Genomic DNA, 17,653 nt, shown 5'->3' with positions numbered 1-17,653 from the left:
TTGTTACAGGGCTACTTAAAGAGAGAAACTGGGACAAGACAGTTCTTCACAAAACAGCATGTGCCTGTCAGCCCAAACCACACTGCAGAAATACTGCCGATTGCTAAAACAAATAAGGGTTTGTACCTTACCTAAGAGGTTCTGCTCCTAAGCCATTTTCGTCTGCAACACACTGTAGAGTTTTGTCAGCTGCTGACATCACACTGCTGAGGGACTAATCTTCTTCGATCATGTCAAAAATGCTTTCCTGCAGTTCCTCTTGTGTACCCGGTTTGATGCGTTCTAAAACAGAGAAACATTGAAAGGAGTCATTTCAGGTAATACAGGTCTTTTTCTTGTCTGCTCCAGGAGAAGACCCTTTTCCAGGGATCATTGACATACATGGACTTGGAGGAGGTCTTCTTGAGCACAGAGCCAGCCTCCTGGCCAACCATGGCTTTGCCACGCTGGCCCTGGCTTATTATCAATATGAGGATCTGCCCCAGAAGCCAACTGAACTCCACCTGGAATATTTTGACGAGGCGGTGAACTATATGCTGCAGCACCCACAGGTAGGAGCACCATCCATGTCCCCAGGGCTCCAGGGAGCCACTTCTCCAAAGTGCCGGTCACTGACTTCTCTCTGGAGGAAACTGCCAAAATACTCCCTGGCATGGCTGTCCTCTGCCAGCACTTTGGCTGCCCGAGTCCTAGGGAAGAGGCAGGCTCAAAAGCATACGCACTGGGAGAGTGGTGGAGAGAGATCACAAAGCAACCCCACATTAGAGACAGCTGAGACATAACAAGGTGGGACGGTTGTGCAGGAGACAGCCTTCACCAGTTGCCACCAACATGAACTCCGATAGTCTTAAAAGTGAAAAGGAAAGAGCATCTGCCCGTGTCTGAGACTAATAGCTCTTAGCTCTGTCCTACAACCTGTCCTCAAATCGGTGTAATCGAGTTCCCTCTCTCTTGGCTGATGTCAGACCACCAGGGAACGTTATCAAAGGCAGAGGTTTGAAGGGTGAAGTGTGCTAGACACTTGTCCAGCAGAAAAACTGATCACTGCCACCACCTCCTTCACAGTGTTTTGCAAACTCTCGGCATTATACAACGTTCCCCAGCAGGAATGAGCTGAGCTCTTGTGTTTCCCAGTTCACTGCTGATGGGGATTTCCTCCTGTCTACCAGGTGAAGGGACCAGGGGTCGGACTGCTCGGTTACTCCAAAGGAGCTGATCTGTCTCTCGCCATGGCTGCCTTCCTGAAGAACATCACAGCCGTTGCATCCCTCAACGGCCCCGTAGCCATTACCTGTATTCCTCTCCGGTACAAGGATAAAACCATCCCCTCTTTGCCACTCATTGAAGAAAAGGTCAAGGTCATTGATTCCAATATCCTTGATTATTCTGACGTTGTTCTTGATGCCTTTCAAGCCCCTGGCAACCAAAGCCTGATCCCACTAGAGAAAGCTGAGGCACAGTTACTGTTCATTGTGGGACAAGATGACCATGTTCTCAAAACTGAGTATTATGCTACGGAAGTCTGCAAGCTTCTGCAGGCTCAAGGGAAGGAAAATTTTCAGATTCTCTCCTACCCTGGAACAGGCCACTGCATTGACCCTCCATATTTCCCCTTGTACCCCGTGGGAAACCATCCCGTTTTTCACAAGCGAGCAATCCTGGGTGGGGAGCCCGTGGCTTATTCTAAAGCTCAGGTTCATGCTTGGCCAAAGATCCAGGCTTTTTTCAAGAAATATTTAAATGACAACTAATGGGAAAAAAACAATAACATGCAAGCGACACACAACTCTGAACAACCAGATCCCATACATTCTTTTACATTTCCCAGGTCAAACCTGGTTCACAGGGTTTGATACAGCCACAGCATCTCCCACAGCTTTGCACATCCCAAACTCAGAAAAGAACTGGGTTTGCCTTGTATGGTTTTCCCTGAACTTTTTTGCTTACACGGACTGGCAAATAGATTTGCATTAGCTCGTGAGAGAACAGATCATGTGCAAAATGCTCAGTTACCTTTCTCAAGTGCTTTCTTCTAATACTTGATAGTACTTTGCATATCACTGTGGTCTCTACATGCATTTCCTATCCTCAGCTCATACTGTAAAGTAACAGGTCTCCAATGCTAATTGGAGCGGTTTTTCACCACTCATTTAGGTGAATGGAAGCATTTCCATCACAAATGGAAATGTCTGATCTCTGTGCTGCTGCAAGGGTATAAGAATGGATGCTACAGGCAGGATTATGGGGTATCTCTGTTTCACCCCTGGGAAGGGTTGTTTTCCCTCTGTATCTTTTCCATCTTCCCATCAGAAGGGAGTGCTCTGGCTCGTGGATACTTCTGGTCCCAAGATGCCAGAAGCCATTCTGCTAAATTTACAGCCATTGTGATCTTCCCCCACCTGATGTGGAACGTTTTTGCCTTCATTATTGGTGTGAGAACTGTAATAAAGAGCCTGAGATTTGAAAGCCATGGAGTCATTTGCTGTGCTTTGGTCAGAAGCCGGGATCTTTGCAGGTCAACCACTATCTCATCCCAGAGGAGGATCCCTGTGAGTGTAAAGGACCCAGGGCTCCAGCACCTCCTCGGAAGAGCAGGCACACTCATTACAAGAAATTGTATGTGATTTACTGCCACCAGCAGCCCCAACTGCTTTGTCATCCTCCAGTTGCCAGAGGCAATGCTCCCTGGAAGATGCTCCCGCAATGGCATGGAACTGGCTGTGCCAATCCTGCCCTGCCTTTTGCTGCTGACAGGGCTGCAGCAGTGACTCCAGGCATCCTGGAAAGGATGGTCTGTTCCCACGCAGTTCCTGCCCCAATTCCCCTCCCCTCGCCTCTGTGTGGGAAGCTGGTTTTATAGAAGAAACCTCCAGCCTGAATGCAGACGCAGTGGAGGCAGCAACACAGGAGCCATGTGGCAGGTCACTGCCCTCTCCCTGTGCCGGGCAAGCTCCCGCGGCTGGCAGAAGCGGCTGCCCCAGCCCAGCCCCGCACCCGCAGCCCCGCAGCCCCGCAGCCCCGCACGGAGCCCCGGGACAGCCCCTGCCCGCGGCCTCTCCTCCATGGCCCCCTCCATCCGCCTCTCGCCCGCCGCCCGCAGCCTCTTCGATGAGCCGCTGGCCATCGCCGTGCGGGGCCTGGGCCCGCAGCAGCCCGTCACGCTGCGGACGTCCTTGCGGGACGAGACGGGCGAGCTCTTCCAGGCCTGGGCCCGCTACCGGGCGGGGGACGACGGGGAGCTGGACCTGGCCCGCTGCCCCGCGCTGCCGGGAGGCAGCTTCTCCGGCCTGGAGCCCATGGGGCCGCTCTGGGCTCTGCAGCCCCAGAAGCCCTTCAGGCGGCTGGTGAAGAGGGACGTGCAGCGTCCCTTCCTCCTGCAGCTGGAGGTGTTTGATGGCCACGGGGAGCCCCCCGGGCGGCTCCTGGCCCAGGCACAGCACGAGCGGGCGTTCCTGCGGGACGGGGTGCGCAGAGTCCCGGTGCGAGAGGGGAGGATCCGGGCGACGCTTTTCCTGCCCCCCGGTGAGTACCGGCCACGGCCACTCTCTTTGCCTTAATCCAATGTTTTGTCTTTGCAAACCAATGTTTTGTTTCCATGATCTCTGGAAACAGGAGTCCATGAAAGGTCCCGTCCTTCCTTTCCTCTCTTCTTCTATTCCACACCACCGACCAGCCTGACCATCATTCCCAGTTCCCCTGGCTGTGAGGGTGCCAGGGCATGGATGCAGAAGCAGGTAGAGGGTTAATCCTCCTTGCCCAGATCTTGAGGTTACAAATATGAGTTTGGTGGATACTCCCTCTCACCCCAGCACAGTAGCAATTAACTATGTGGTGACCACCGTCCACCATGTTGGGGTTCCTGTGGACATTGTAACTTTATAAAAGGGGGAAGAGGAGGAGTCCAAGAACATTTACAGTAATTAAAGCTTTCCAGAAGGAAAAGACAATCACTAATTGCTCTGGAAAGGGTGTAGAGCACCTCTCTGAGATGTAAGAGTTGCCCAAGGTACCACCAGGCTGTAGCAACTTCTGGGCAGCTCCACAGAGACTTCCCTGGCAGAGTCCAGGGCGCAGGAGGGATGATTTCTCAGAATCAGCATCCCACCTGCAGCCAGGCCAGGGCTCCTTCCCCTGCCTCACCTCTGCCCCCACCTGCTGACCAGCACATGGATGAAGCCAGCTGCATACATCCTGTATCCAAAAGGTTCTGCCTCCCCTGAGCTGAGGCATTTACAATAAACCAAATGCTGGTGCGTTTCCTCAGCGTCCCTTGACCCACTACTCGTGTGTGTGTTTTAAAATGATAGGTCTTTGTTGCACTCCATGGTGCTTGGGATTATTTCCTTGGCACAGGACAGAAGGAGTTTGTTCTCACCCTGCCACCACCAGAGCCAATCTTCAGCTTAGCAAGACTGTAAGCTGGGTCTGTAGTCAGTATTTCTGTTACACAGTTCCATTTGGAGATGTGTTTCACCACTATGATTTCCCCACACTCAAATCATCATGCACTGAAATCCCTCTATCAAGATGTTCAGTTTGTGGGAGTGCTCTATGCTGCACATTCAGATTCAGGAGTTGCATACTCCTCAGCAAATGACTTAAGACCACATAAAGGTGGAAAGCTCAAAGGGCTCTTGCTACAGTAGTGTCCCACCTCCCTTGAGCAACGCCACAGCCTTATTCAGCATTACCACCCTTTCCATGCACGTTCAGTGCGAGCCCACAGAGCAGTGCTTCACTCAGCCAAGCCATGGGACACCGACAGCTGCACTCCTGGTCTCCAGGATACACACCACTGCTCTGGATGCCCACAGTCAATGGGGACTCTATGTGTGGTTGCTTATGTACAGACAGTGGCAGATAGAATAGCACACTGCAGAGATACTGCCGATTGCTAAAACAAATAAGGGTTTGTACCTTACCCAAGAGGTTCTGCTCCAAGCCGTTCTTCCTCTGCAACGCACTGGAGAGTTTTTTCAGCTGATGACACCACGCTGTCGAGGGGCTGATTGTGTCTTTCCACGAGAGATGCTTTCCTGCAGTTTCTCTTGTGTACCCGGTTTGATGCGTTCTAAAACAGAGAAACATTGAAAGGAGTCACTTCAGGTAATACAGGTTTTTGTCTTCTCTGCTTCAGGAGAAGACCCCTTTCCAGGGATCATTGACATGCATGGATTCGGAGAAGGTCTTTCTGAGCACAGAGCCAGCCTCCTGGCCAACCATGGCTTTGCCACACTGGCCCTGGCTTATTATCAATATGAGGATCTGCCCCAGAAGCCAACCGAACTCCACCTGGAATATTTTGACGAGGCGGTGAACTATATGCTGCAGCACCCACAGGTAGGAGCACCATCCATGTCCCCAGGGCTCCAGGGAGCCACTTCTCCAAAGTGCCGGTCACTGACTTCTCTCTGGAGGAAACTGCCAAAATACTCCCTGGCATGGCTGTCCTCTGCCAGCACTTTGGCTGCCCGAGTCCTAGGGAAGAGGCAGGCTCAAAAGCATACGCACTGGGAGAGTGGTGGAGAGAGATCACAAAGCAACCCCACATTAGAGACAGCTGAGACATAACAAGGTGGGACGGTTGTGCAGGAGACAGCCTTCACCAGTTGCCACCAACATGAACTCCGATAGTCTTAAAAGTGAAAAGGAAAGAGCATCTGCCCGTGTCTGAGACTAATAGCTCTTAGCTCTGTCCTACAACCTGTCCTCAAATCGGTGTAATCGAGTTCCCTCTCTCTTGGCTGATGTCAGACCACCAGGGAACGTTATCAAAGGCAGAGATTTGAAGGGTGAAGTGTGCTAGACACTTGTCCAGCAGAAAAACTGATCACTGCCACCACCTCCTTCACAGTGTTTTGCAAACTCTCGGCATTATACAACGTTCCCCAGCAGGAATGAGCTGAGCTCTTGTGTTTCCCAGCTCACTGCTGATGGGGATTTCCTCCTGTCTACCAGGTGAAGGGACCAGGGGTCGGACTGCTCGGTTACTCCAAAGGAGCTGATCTGTCTCTCGCCATGGCTGCCTTCCTGAAGAACATCACAGCCGTTGCATCCCTCAACGGCCCCGTAGCCATTACCTGGAAACTGCCAAAATACTCCCTGGCATGGCTGTCCTCTGCCAGCACTTTGGCTGCCCGAGTCCTAGGGAAGAGGCAGGCTCAAAAGCATACGCACTGGGAGAGTGGTGGAGAGAGATCACAAAGCAACCCCACATTAGAGACAGCTGAGACATAACAAGGTGGGACGGTTGTGCAGGAGACAGCCTTCACCAGTTGCCACCAACATGAACTCCGATAGTCTTAAAAGTGAAAAGGAAAGAGCATCTGCCCGTGTCTGAGACTAATAGCTCTTAGCTCTGTCCTACAACCTGTCCTCAAATCGGTGTAATCGAGTTCCCTCTCTCTTGGCTGATGTCAGACCACCAGGGAACGTTATCAAAGGCAGAGATTTGAAGGGTGAAGTGTGCTAGACACTTGTCCAGCAGAAAAACTGATCACTGCCACCACCTCCTTCACAGTGTTTTGCAAACTCTCGGCATTATACAACGTTCCCCAGCAGGAATGAGCTGAGCTCTTGTGTTTCCCAGCTCACTGCTGATGGGGATTTCCTCCTGTCTACCAGGTGAAGGGACCAGGGGTCGGACTGCTCGGTTACTCCAAAGGAGCTGATCTGTCTCTCGCCATGGCTGCCTTCCTGAAGAACATCACAGCCGTTGCATCCCTCAACGGCCCCGTAGCCATTACCTGTATTCCTCTCCGGTACAAGGATAAAACCATCCCCTCTTTGCCACTCATTGAAGAAAAGGTCAAGGTCATTGATTCCAATATCCTTGATTATTCTGACGTTGTTCTTGATGCCTTTCAAGCCCCTGGCAACCAAAGCCTGATCCCACTAGAGAAAGCTGAGGCACAGTTACTGTTCATTGTGGGACAAGATGACCATGTTCTCAAAACTGAGTATTATGCTACGGAAGTCTGCAAGCTTCTGCAGGCTCAAGGGAAGGAAAATTTTCAGATTCTCTCCTACCCTGGAACAGGCCACTGCATTGACCCTCCATATTTCCCCTTGTACCCCGTGGGAAACCATCCCGTTTTTCACAAGCGAGCAATCCTGGGTGGGGAGCCCGTGGCTTATTCTAAAGCTCAGGTTCATGCTTGGCCAAAGATCCAGGCTTTTTTCAAGAAATATTTAAATGACAACTAATGGGAAAAAAACAATAACATGCAAGCGACACACAACTCTGAACAACCAGATCCCATACATTCTTTTACATTTCCCAGGTCAAACCTGGTTCACAGGGTTTGATACAGCCACAGCATCTCCCACAGCTTTGCACATCCCAAACTCAGAAAAGAACTGGGTTTGCCTTGTATGGTTTTCCCTGAACTTTTTTGCTTATGTGTCAAGAAACGGACTGGCAAATAGATTTGCATTAGCTCGTGAGAGAACAGATCATATGCAAAATGCTCAGTTACCTTTCTCTGGTGCTTTCTTTTCTTCTAATACTTGATAGTACTTTGCATATCACTATGGTCTCTACATGCATTTCCTATCCTCAGCTCATACTGTAAAGTAACAGGTCTCCAATGCTAATTTTGGAGCAGTTTTCACCACTCATTTAGGTGAATGGAAGCATTTCCATCACAAATGGAAATGTCTGATCTCTGTGCTGCTGCAAGGGTGTAAGAATGGATGCTACAGCCAGGATTACGGGGTGTCTCTGTTTCACCCCTGGGAAGGGTTGTTTTCCCTCTGTATCTTTTCCATCTTCCCATCAGAAGGGAGTGCTCTGGCTCGTGGATACTTCTGGTCCCAAGATGCCAGAAGCCATTCTGCTAAATTTACAGCCATTGTGATCTTCCCCCACCTGATGTGGAACGTTTTTGCCTTCATTATTGGTGTGAGAACTGTAATAAAGAGCCTGAGATTTGAAAGCCATGGAGTCATTTGCTGTGCTTTGGTCAGAAGCTGGGATCTTTGCATGTCCACCACTATCTCATCCAAGGGTGGGACTTGGAGGAGCCTAGTAGTAAGAGCTGCTCAGGTGGTGAGAGGAGACAAGAGAAGACTGACACATAGCCTTCCCTTCACTCTTGCACTGCTCTTAGGCCACCAAGTGTGGAGGAAAAGGAGTGTTGCTTAGGACTTCAGGGCCCTTTCCCTTAGCAACTGCTCCAGAATACAGTCAAGCTTGTGATCAAATCCTGCACTTCAAGCCAAGGAGTATTTTTCTCAACAACAGGAGAAGTTGCCGCACATTGAGGGCTGGACACCAGACAACACACCCAAATGCTAGATGACAAAGCACCTCACCTGTTTAGGAGAGTTTGGCAATCTCCATGAGGAACAAAAGACGGCCAAAACTCTGTTCAATATCCCTGACAATATTTCTAAACAGGACAATGCTGAGGATTTCCTCTTATGTTTCCACTTGTTTCACACCACTAATTCAGACACGAGGAGCTCTGAGTGAGAGGCATCTCTATCTGGATCTCACGGGAGGAGTCAGGGAGCCTGAGGCAGCAGCTCTCCCTTTGTGATTCCCTGTGGAGCAAAAGATCAAGTTCTGGGGAAGACAGACTCAATGGCCTTCTTTTTAAAACCCTTGCACAACTTATTCCTGGCGTTCCCTGACCTGGCAGAGCAGCCTGTGAAAGTGTTCCTCCCTCATCCCTGACCACCCTTCCCAAACCACCCGGCCGTGGAACGGGCAGAGCCGGGTGGAGACAACACCCAACTCACCCAGGCCTTGGGGCAGCCAGCACGGAGGACGAGGCGCCAAGAGGCCATGAAGCAATGCCGGGCCGGCCCTGGTTTGCCTTCTCCCCGCCTGGGCCGGGGCTGGCTCCCCGCCCCTGGGCCCAGCCGCACGGCCCCGCTCGGGCTCGCTGCTGGCGGGCCGGAGCCCCTGCGCCCCCCGGGCTGCCCCGGCTCCCCGCCCCGCTCGCACACGGGCCCTTCCCTCTCCCGTGCCCCGACACTCAATCCCCACTGCGACTCGGTGGCACGTCAACGCCCCCCGCCCGGCCCCGGGGAGCTCGGGGGAACACCGAGGAGGTGCCCCCGGAGCCAGGACGGGCCTCAGGCCACAGAGTGTCCGGCAAAAAGCCCTCCCGCCGCCGCGGAGGGGAGGAGAGGGAAGGCAGGGGAGGAGGCAGGCGGGCGGGCCGAGGAACCCGCCACCCCGCTCCTCCCCGCCGGGGCGGGCACCCGCACCGCCCGCCCGAGCCCGGCCCCGGTCCCGCGGGGACCTGCCCCGGAATCTGCCCCCACAGGCGGAAGCGACCCGGGGCCATGTGGCAGGTCATTGCCCTCTCCCTGTGCCGGGCGAGCTCCCGCGGCTGGCAGAAGCGGCTGCCCCAGCCCAGCCCCGCACCCGCAGCCCCGCAGCCCCGCAGCCCCGCACGGAGCCCCGGGACAGCCCCTGCCCGCGGCCTCTCCTCCATGGCCCCCTCCATCCGCCTCTCGCCCGCCGCCCGCAGCCTCTTCGATGAGCCGCTGGCCATCGCCGTGCGGGGCCTGGGCCCGCAGCAGCCCGTCACGCTGCGGACGTCCTTGCGGGACGAGACGGGCGAGCTCTTCCAGGCCTGGGCCCGCTACCGGGCGGGGGACGACGGGGAGCTGGACCTGGCCCGCTGCCCCGCGCTGCCGGGAGGCAGCTTCTCCGGCCTGGAGCCCATGGGGCCGCTCTGGGCTCTGCAGCCCCAGAAGCCCTTCAGGCGGCTGGTGAAGAGGGACGTGCAGAGCCCCTTCCTCCTGCAGCTGGAGGTGTTTGATGGCCACGGGGAGCCCCCCGGGCGGCTCCTGGCCCAGGCGCAGCACGAGCGGGCGTTCCTGCGGGACGGGGTGCGCAGAGTCCCGGTGCGAGAGGGGAGGATCCGGGCGACGCTTTTCCTGCCCCCCGGTGAGTACCGGTCGCTCCGGGCTTCTTCCCCCCCGGGCCCTGCCTGTGCTCCCGGCCCCGCACTCCCAGGCCCGGAGCCGTGACCCCTCCAGACTCCCCTTGAGCCCGGTGGCGGGCAGAGGACAGGGGGAGCTGGACCTCTCCAGCTGGCACTGGGCACTCTTCAAGGAGCCGCCCGAATCAGCCCGACCGGCTTTGATCTGCTGGCCACACTTCTCAACGCTCCGTGGGCTAAAACACGCATGAGTTTGTTTTATTGACTTGTATCGGACATGAGGGCATCGATCACCGTACCCTTTTTGTTTCCAAATGCCGTGGGAGGTGCTGTCAGCCAGTCTTCAAGGTACCTTTCCTCTACCTGGCTCTTTTCCAGGAATTTCAGCTAGTCATCCTTTGAGTAGGTTGAAGGTTGCTCTCCAAAAGTGTAGAGTCCTAAGCCTGTTGCTTCCCTTCCCAGCCTCTCTGCAGATCCTGAACTTAATGCCATACTTGCTGTATCCCAAGCTGTCTTTTGCGGCCACATCTGTCCCCAGTTCTTCCCCATTTATGAGCAAAAGATAAGTAAAGCATTAGGAATATCTGCCCTTGGAGTATTTCTGTCAGAAAATAATCTTTGAGGAGGTCTGTGAGGTTTTCAGGTTGCCTGACTGTTAAATTAGAAGCCGCTGCCTGAGCTTTCACGAACCATTCAAGGAGCAAGACACAGCCTGTCACTGCTCAGGCCAGGGTCCCTTCACAGCAGGTGAACCCAGTTTGGTGAGTGGAGTGGTCCCCCTTTTGACTCCTCACACACTGACTGTCAGGCACGTGTCCTCCTTCTTCAGGCTTGACCCTAGTTTCCTGCAGCAGAGCCTCACATGTTGGGTTTTATACCAATAAATAATTTAATTGAAAGGTACAGCGCAGGGTCAAGCTAACTGGGTGCCTCCAGAGAGGGACGTCGAACAAAGAAATCCCTGGGGAATTACAACCTTCCAATCTCTACACCTGCTTCTCACGTGCTCTCCACATGTCTTTCGGTCCAATGGGGATTTTTGGTCTGGGGTCTTCTAACACCTTACTGAATTCTTTATCTTGACTGCTCTTAACTTCTTTATTTACTGGCTCTGCTGACAGTTGTAGCCTCCTTATCTTCTGGTTTATGCTTCTTGTCCCCCTGCACCCACTACTGGCAGAACACGGGAACTGAAGAGGCCCAGACTTAAGGAAAATGCTACCAAAACATCAGTGTGTTATCAATGTTTTCCTTATGCTAAAGAATAAACACAGCACTGTACCAACAGCCTCTCTGCAGATCCTGAACTTAATGCCATACTTGCTGTATCCCAAGCTGTCTTTTGCGGCCACATTTGTCCCCAGTTCTTCCCCATTTGTGAGCAGAAGATAAGTAAAGCATTAGGCATGTCTGCCCTTGGAGTATTTCTGTCAGAAAATAATCTTCGAGAAGGTCTGTGAGGTTTTCAGGTTGCCCGACGGTTAAATTAGAAGCCGCTGCTTGAGCTTGCACAAACCATTCAAGGAGCAGGACACACCACCCCAGCCTGTCACTGCTCAGGCCAGGGTCCCTTCACAGCAGGTGAACCCAGTTTGGTGAGTGGAGTGGTCCCCCTTTTGACTCCTCACACACTGACTGTCAGGCACGTGTCCTCCTTCTTCAGGCTTGACCCTAGTTTCCTGCAGCAGAGCCTCACATTTTTGACTCCTCACACACTGACTGTCAGGCATGTGTCCTCCTTCTTCAGGCTTGACCCTAGGTTTCCTGCAGCAGAGCCTCACACGTTGGGTTTTATACCAATAAATAATTTAATTGAAAGGTACAGCGCAGGGTCAAGCTAGCTGGGTGCCTCCAGAGAGGGATGTCGAACAAAGAAATCCCTGGGGAATTACAACCTTCCAATCTCTACACCTGCTTCTCACGTGCTCTCCACATGTCTTTCGACGTTGGGTTTTATACCAATAAATAATTTAATTGAAAGGTACAGCGCAGGGTCAAGCTAGCTGGGTGCCTCCAGAGAGGGATGTCGAACAAAGAAATCCCTGGGGAATTACAACCTTCCAATCTCTACACCCGCTCCTCATGTGCTCTCCACACGTCTTTCAGTCCAATGGGGATTTTTGGTCTGGGGTCTTCTAACACCTTACTGAATTCTTTATCTTGACTGCTCTTAACTTCTTTATTTACTGGCTCTGCTGACAGTTGTAGCCTCCTTATCTTCTGGTTTATGCTTCTTGTCCCCCTGCACCCACTACTGGCAGAACATAGGGAACTGAAAAGGCCCAGACTTAAGGAAGTTGTCCCCCTGCACCCACTACTGGCAGAACACGGGAACTGAAGAGGCCCAGACTTAAGGAAAATGCTACCAAAACATCAGTGTGTTATCAATGTTTTCCTTATGCTAAAGAATAAACACAGCACTGTACCAACTGCTAGTCCAATGGGGATTTTTGGTCTGGGGTCTTCTAACACCTTACTGAATTCTTTATCTTGACCGCTCTTAACTTCTTTATTTACTGGCTCTGCCGACAGTTGTAGCCTCCTTATCTTCTGGTTTATGCTTCTTGTCCCCCTGCACCCACTACTGGCAGAACATAGGGAACTGAAAAGGCCCAGACTTAAGGAAGATGCTACCAAAACATCAGTGTGTTATCAATGTTTTCCTTATGCTAAAAGACTAAACACAGCACTGTACCAACTGCTAGGAAAATTACTAAGAAAATTAACTCTATTGCAGCCTAAAGGCTTCAGCAAATCTAGATACTTATGCCAAGTAAAGGTAGGCAAACAGCGTAAATCACACCATAATATAACCCCAAGTAATTTATTCTAATTAAAACTTACTTATTTAAGCTAAACAATTAATATCTGTCAACATGACAAATGCTGTGCTGTCCTCCCAGCGGCCATCCAGGCTTCTGCTAGTTGTAGGAAGCCTCATCTCTTGCCTCCTCTTGCGTGGTCTGTAGCAGCCACACCACCACCACATCCCACCTTTCCTTCCCCCTGTGACCCAGAGGCTTTCACCAAGCATGTCTCTGGAGCTCCATGTACTCAAGGAGCTCCTCTATGTAGTACGTGGCTTCCCTTCTCCCCTTTCTTCCCTCTCTGCCCCTGGTAACTCCTCCGTGATACTGCCAAAATCATACATGCTGTCCCAGCCAGTGTCCTGAACGATGATTGCATTTTAGCTCTGTGGCTGCTGTAGAATTTCCAGTTCTTCTTGTTCATTGCCCAATTTCTGCATGTTAGTCTGTGGACACCTCACCTCATCCTGCCTTCTGAGCAGGAACGGGAGTCTGCCTCTTGGCCTCCTCCTTTCTGTGCTTCGTTTGCAGCAGTCCCTCTCAGCTCTGGATTCAGCTCCCTGTTCCCTGATGAATCCAATGTAAAGCTTCCCATATCAGATTAGCAAGGCTCATTGCAAATACTTTCTTCTCTTAATCCCAGAATAAATGGCTCTGGTACTTTTACACTGGAACTGAGAAGCTGGAACCATCAGAAGATGATATTTTTTTGCATCTTCTGAGAAACACACTGGGGAGAGGCCTCCTGGGTGTTTTTGAAGCAGAGCTTGATACCTTTGCAGGGAATTTGCATAATAAAGAGAACTAGTTCTGACTGTCAAGGGATCCCTGCCCTTCCAGCCAGGTGTTCCCCAATGTTATCCAAAACGCTATCAGACCTGCTATTTTGTGCTGTCTCCTTTAATCTTGAGGCAACGTAGCCATTTATTGAAAACTGGGACCCTTAGTACCATTCTGCTGCTCTATGTTTTATTCTTTTTTAAAAGAACACATTCCCAGGCCTATGAATTTGAAATATAAATTAAAAATTGCAGGTTAATGTGCCCTTTATGTGATCTCTTGCAGGAAATGGCCCCTTTCCGGGCGTTATTGACTTGTATGGAACTGGAGGAGGACTCCCTGAATACAGGGCATGCCTGCTGGCCAACTATGGCTTTGCTGTGCTGGCTCTGGCTTACTATGGCTATGAAGATCTCCCCAAAGACATGAAGGAATTCCACCTGGAATATTTTGAAGAAGCCGTGAACTACATGCTACAACACACCCAGGTTGGTTTGTTCATTGACTCTCACTACAGGGAGCTCTCATTAGTCAGGTCCTGTCAGACTGCAGATGGGGCAGAGCTGCTGGACTTAAAACAGCATCTCCATGCAAGTTGGCTGTTACTAGTATCTTTTGTATCTTTAACTCCCATTACAATGGTTCTCTGGCAGATTATTCCAGTTCTGCCTTTTGGGTACTAGTTGCCTGAAGGCTTATTTGGCTTCCATGTGGCTTTTAGGTTCATGCTCTGTAGAATTTAGTTCCTTCAGAACTAAATGCCCTTTTCAACCTTGAAGGACATGATAGGCTTCTGTGATCCAGGTCTCAGGGAAGTCCACCGGTACATTTGTTGCTGTGCATTGTATAAGGTGGTAAAATCAAGCCAAATGTTGGAATTTGGTGAGTGTGGATTTTTGTAGCTAGTTGTGAACTTGGGGATCCTTCTAAGTCGACACCTCTTGGAAGAGTACCCTGCTCGGGTCTGCATCTTTTTCCAAGTAGCTGTGCATGATAATAACTAGAATTGCACCAGGAGGCACTTGGTTTCTCTGGAGAGCTCAAAATAATTACCTTCAACCTCAGAAAGATGAGTAGTTGTTAAAGGTCTTGATTACTTTTCAGTCCCTCATATGCTAACTGCTCGTGCCACCTCTCTGCTCAAAAAACTCTGAAAATTGCTTTTTTGTTTCCCCTGAGAGCAACACCATAGCATCCCATGATCATCTCTGCTGATACCCTCACCGTGTTTTCAACACATTGCAAAGTTTCAGCCACATCTCCATGCTTCAGATTCGGTGGGTTTGGAGTCTATTACAGTGGTGATAAGATAAAAAAGGTATTAAATTTGGCTGCTGCCTCAGAGCCTTTTTACCTCTGAAGGTCTTTGGATGTTGGAGCAGTTGTGATATTAGCTAGCCGTCCAGTGTCCTTACAGGATTTCAGTACCCCATAAGATCATTTAGCTTTCCTAGTCTAGTTAACTTGCCCGTGTAAAAGAAGGTGAAGGTAACCTATTCTAGATTGACTCCAGAGGACTGGACAATTTGCTTATAAAAATGCTTATAAGAGGTTCTTTTTAAAAGATATTTTTTAATGAGTAAGCTACCTCAGAATACTTCCTTTTCACTGTGATTTAGACACCAAGTATATTAGAGAAATGGGAGGGCAGCTGATGTGGAGTCTGCTACCCCTCTTGTGAGCTTCTTGAAAGGAAAATAGAAGAGAGTGGTTGAACATAAGAAATACCTCATCATAACTATTGACAGTGTCATAGTCATTGGAGCATTTTGCACTGAAAGGAAGCATTTGTGGAAGAGGCTTCCCCTGCCCCTTCCCTCTTCTTCCCTGAACTGCCTTATAAGCAAAGTGAATCTGGGGCTGCACATTTGTATGCTTTTTGCAATCATAGCTGTAGCCTCTACAGTACCTTCAGCACTGAAGCCTTGTACTATTATAAGGATGAGCCTGTAGTCTCAGCACGGCTTATGATCATCAGTCAAGCACAGAACAGTGTCCCAGACATGGGCCTTGCACACAGGACCTTAGATGCCTCCACCTGAGGTCCAGATTCAGGACAGACAGTGCTGCGAACATGGCAACATTTCAAAGAAGCGGCATGCCATAGTTCATGGCTTGTGGTTTCTCTTCTCTCCCCTCCAGGTTAAAGGTCCGGGGATTGGGTTGCTTGGAATCTCAAAGGGGGGTGACCTGTGCATCTCCATGGCCTCCTTCCTAAAGGGCATCACGGCCACCGCCCTTATCAACGGCTCAGTGGCAAATGTGGGCTCAGTACTCCGCTACAAGGACATCACCATTCCGCCTCTCAGTGCCGATGTAAAACGCATCAAGCTCACCGAGTCTGGGATTGCTGATATTGTGGATGTACTGAACAACCCGCTAGAAGGGCCTGACCGCCAAAGCTTTATCCCTTTGGAGAAGGCCGAGTGTCGCTTCTTGTTCATTGTTGGTCAGGATGATCGCAACTGGAAAAGTGAATTCTTTGCAGTTGAGGGGAGCAAACGTTTGCAAGCTCATGGGAAGGAAAAGCCTGAGGTAGTCTGTTATCCTGGGGCAGGGCACTACATTGAACCCCCCTTTTTCCCGATGTGTGCAGCCTCAATGCACCTGCTAGTTGGAAAGCCTGTGGTGTGGGGAGGGGAGCCCAAGGCACACAGTGAGGCACAGGTAGATGCTTGGCACCAGATCCAAGCTTTCTTCCACAAACACCTCGCAGGCAAGCCATCTGGAACATCCAATAAGCTGTGATGTGAGTTAGGTTACTTTACTGATCAAGAGGCTAGTGTTTCAAGTTTGTTTTGTTAAATGGCTCTGAATGAGAACAAAAAACATCAGAGAATAAGCTATTGGGTTTCTTGGAGGATGATAGTGGGTGAGAGCATGAGAGCTGCTTCCTTTTAACACCCTCCTTTAACCTTGCTTAGAGGCTGCCTGTTGTGTGTAGTATGGGATTACAAACTGGAAAAATGGTGGTGGTAAGGCTGGGCCTGCTTTGAATGTGAATTTAAGTGGAAGGGAACTCATCCAAGCTGAGAACTGGGATGAAAATTTGCCTTAGCTATCTCAGAGGAAACATGTTGTATGCCCTTACAAGAGTCAGCTTCATGCTCTAGTTTTGTCTGGAAGTAGCGACTCTCTTTTCCTCCAGCAATCTCTCTGTTCTCCCTTTGCACTTCCCTCTCCTTTGGTGCTCCTTCCTCTTCTCCCACATCACTGAAATGCACCTTAACACCTTAACACTTAATATCTAATATTTCACTTACCAAAAGCAGCAATACTTTACTTGCATCTTCAGATAACACATCTCCCCTTTGTAGACAACAGCCCACGCGTAGCCTGACACAACGTTCTGAACACAGGCATGTGGCCTAAAAATGAGGCATTTGTATGGTTTTGGAAAGTTTGCAAGGATGAAGGAACAGCAGAATTGGACCAGTTGGTAGTCATGCCGAGAACTGCTGGTGGGCCTCTCCTCAGCAGGGCTGGGCATCCCTGTGTAGGTCCACAGCACTCTTGAGGGACATTTTCTCCCTGCCTGGATGTTCCTTTTAGTTCCTTCGTGGCTGCCAGCCTGTAAGCGCTGCCAAAAACTGGCGGGCAGCCGAGCTGGCCTGGCAGCTCCCTGAGGCATCGTCTTTTCCTTGCCGTGTAGGCCAGCCATGCATGGGGTCGGCGTGGCTGTGGTGGCAACCGGCCCCTCTCCTGCCAGGCCCAGTGGGCCTCTGGCCTCCATTTCTGCGTCCTCTCAGGAGCCGGGGGCAGCGGGGCCTGCTCACCCCGCACCAGGGGGCTGTCAGTCCTGTTTGCCACCCAGGGGCGAGTTTGACAGAAAAAGCACTGAGTATCGCTCGTGGGGCGCTGGCGAGTTTGCACTATTGTATAAAGATAAGTTTTTAATACGTCGGTGCCTTACAAAGCCGAGTGGTTATCGTCTAAAGTTGCTGTTTGTGTTTTACGTGAGTTGCGTTGGTGTGCTCATGATACGGTTTGCACTTACTGCATTGTAATTATTATTTTTTAACGGATTAAACCCGAACGTTAACCTCTACCGACGGCTCCCGGTGCTCTGAGGGGGGGGGTGGGGGATGAAGCGGGAGGCGGGAGCGGCCCGGGGAAGGCGGGGGGGGAGCGGGCGGTGCTTTCCCCGCCCCGGCCCCGCTGTGT

General features: G+C 51.2%; 4 protein-coding genes across 4 annotated transcripts in view; all 4 read left to right on the top strand.

The window, feature by feature from the left end:
* Positions 1 to 348: 348 nt before the first annotated feature.
* LOC106892743 (acyl-coenzyme A thioesterase 1-like) lies at positions 349 to 2,470 on the top strand (the record flags this gene model as incomplete). Its single annotated transcript, XM_014950161.1, has 2 exons — positions 349 to 551; positions 1,170 to 2,470. Coding segments are annotated over 2 exons (785 nt in total), but the record flags the coding sequence as incomplete, so codon positions are not given.
* Positions 2,471 to 2,879: 409 nt separating this feature from the next.
* LOC106892726 (acyl-coenzyme A thioesterase 5-like) lies at positions 2,880 to 7,941 on the top strand. Its single transcript, XM_014950143.1, has 3 exons — positions 2,880 to 3,522; positions 5,138 to 5,340; positions 6,625 to 7,941. Exons 1-3 carry the CDS (start codon positions 2,913 to 2,915, stop codon positions 7,204 to 7,206), a joined length of 1,395 nt encoding a protein of 464 aa, XP_014805629.1. The 5' UTR covers positions 2,880 to 2,912; the 3' UTR covers positions 7,207 to 7,941.
* A 1,318-nt stretch (positions 7,942 to 9,259) lies between these two features.
* Positions 9,260 to 17,538, top strand: LOC106892848 (acyl-coenzyme A thioesterase 1-like). The gene is made up of 3 exons (XM_014950395.1): positions 9,260 to 9,907; positions 13,775 to 13,977; positions 15,632 to 17,538. Exons 1-3 carry the CDS (start codon positions 9,298 to 9,300, stop codon positions 16,235 to 16,237), a joined length of 1,419 nt encoding a protein of 472 aa, XP_014805881.1. The 5' UTR covers positions 9,260 to 9,297; the 3' UTR covers positions 16,238 to 17,538.
* LOC106892742 (acyl-coenzyme A thioesterase 1-like) overlaps positions 17,149 to 17,653 on the top strand; it is an 8,126-nt gene continuing 7,621 nt past the window's right edge. The window contains exon 1 of the mRNA XM_014950160.1: positions 17,149 to 17,445. Within this exon, the coding sequence (XP_014805646.1) occupies positions 17,149 to 17,445 (297 nt within the window). The remainder of the gene's footprint in view (positions 17,446 to 17,653) is intronic.

Source organism: Calidris pugnax, unplaced genomic scaffold (assembly GCF_001431845.1).
Source record: "Calidris pugnax isolate Ruff unplaced genomic scaffold, ASM143184v1 scaffold68, whole genome shotgun sequence".
Classification (NCBI taxonomy): Eukaryota; Metazoa; Chordata; class Aves; order Charadriiformes; family Scolopacidae; genus Calidris; species Calidris pugnax.
The sequence above is the reverse complement of the archived record's forward strand: the minus strand, read 5'-3'. Positions and strand labels throughout refer to the sequence as shown.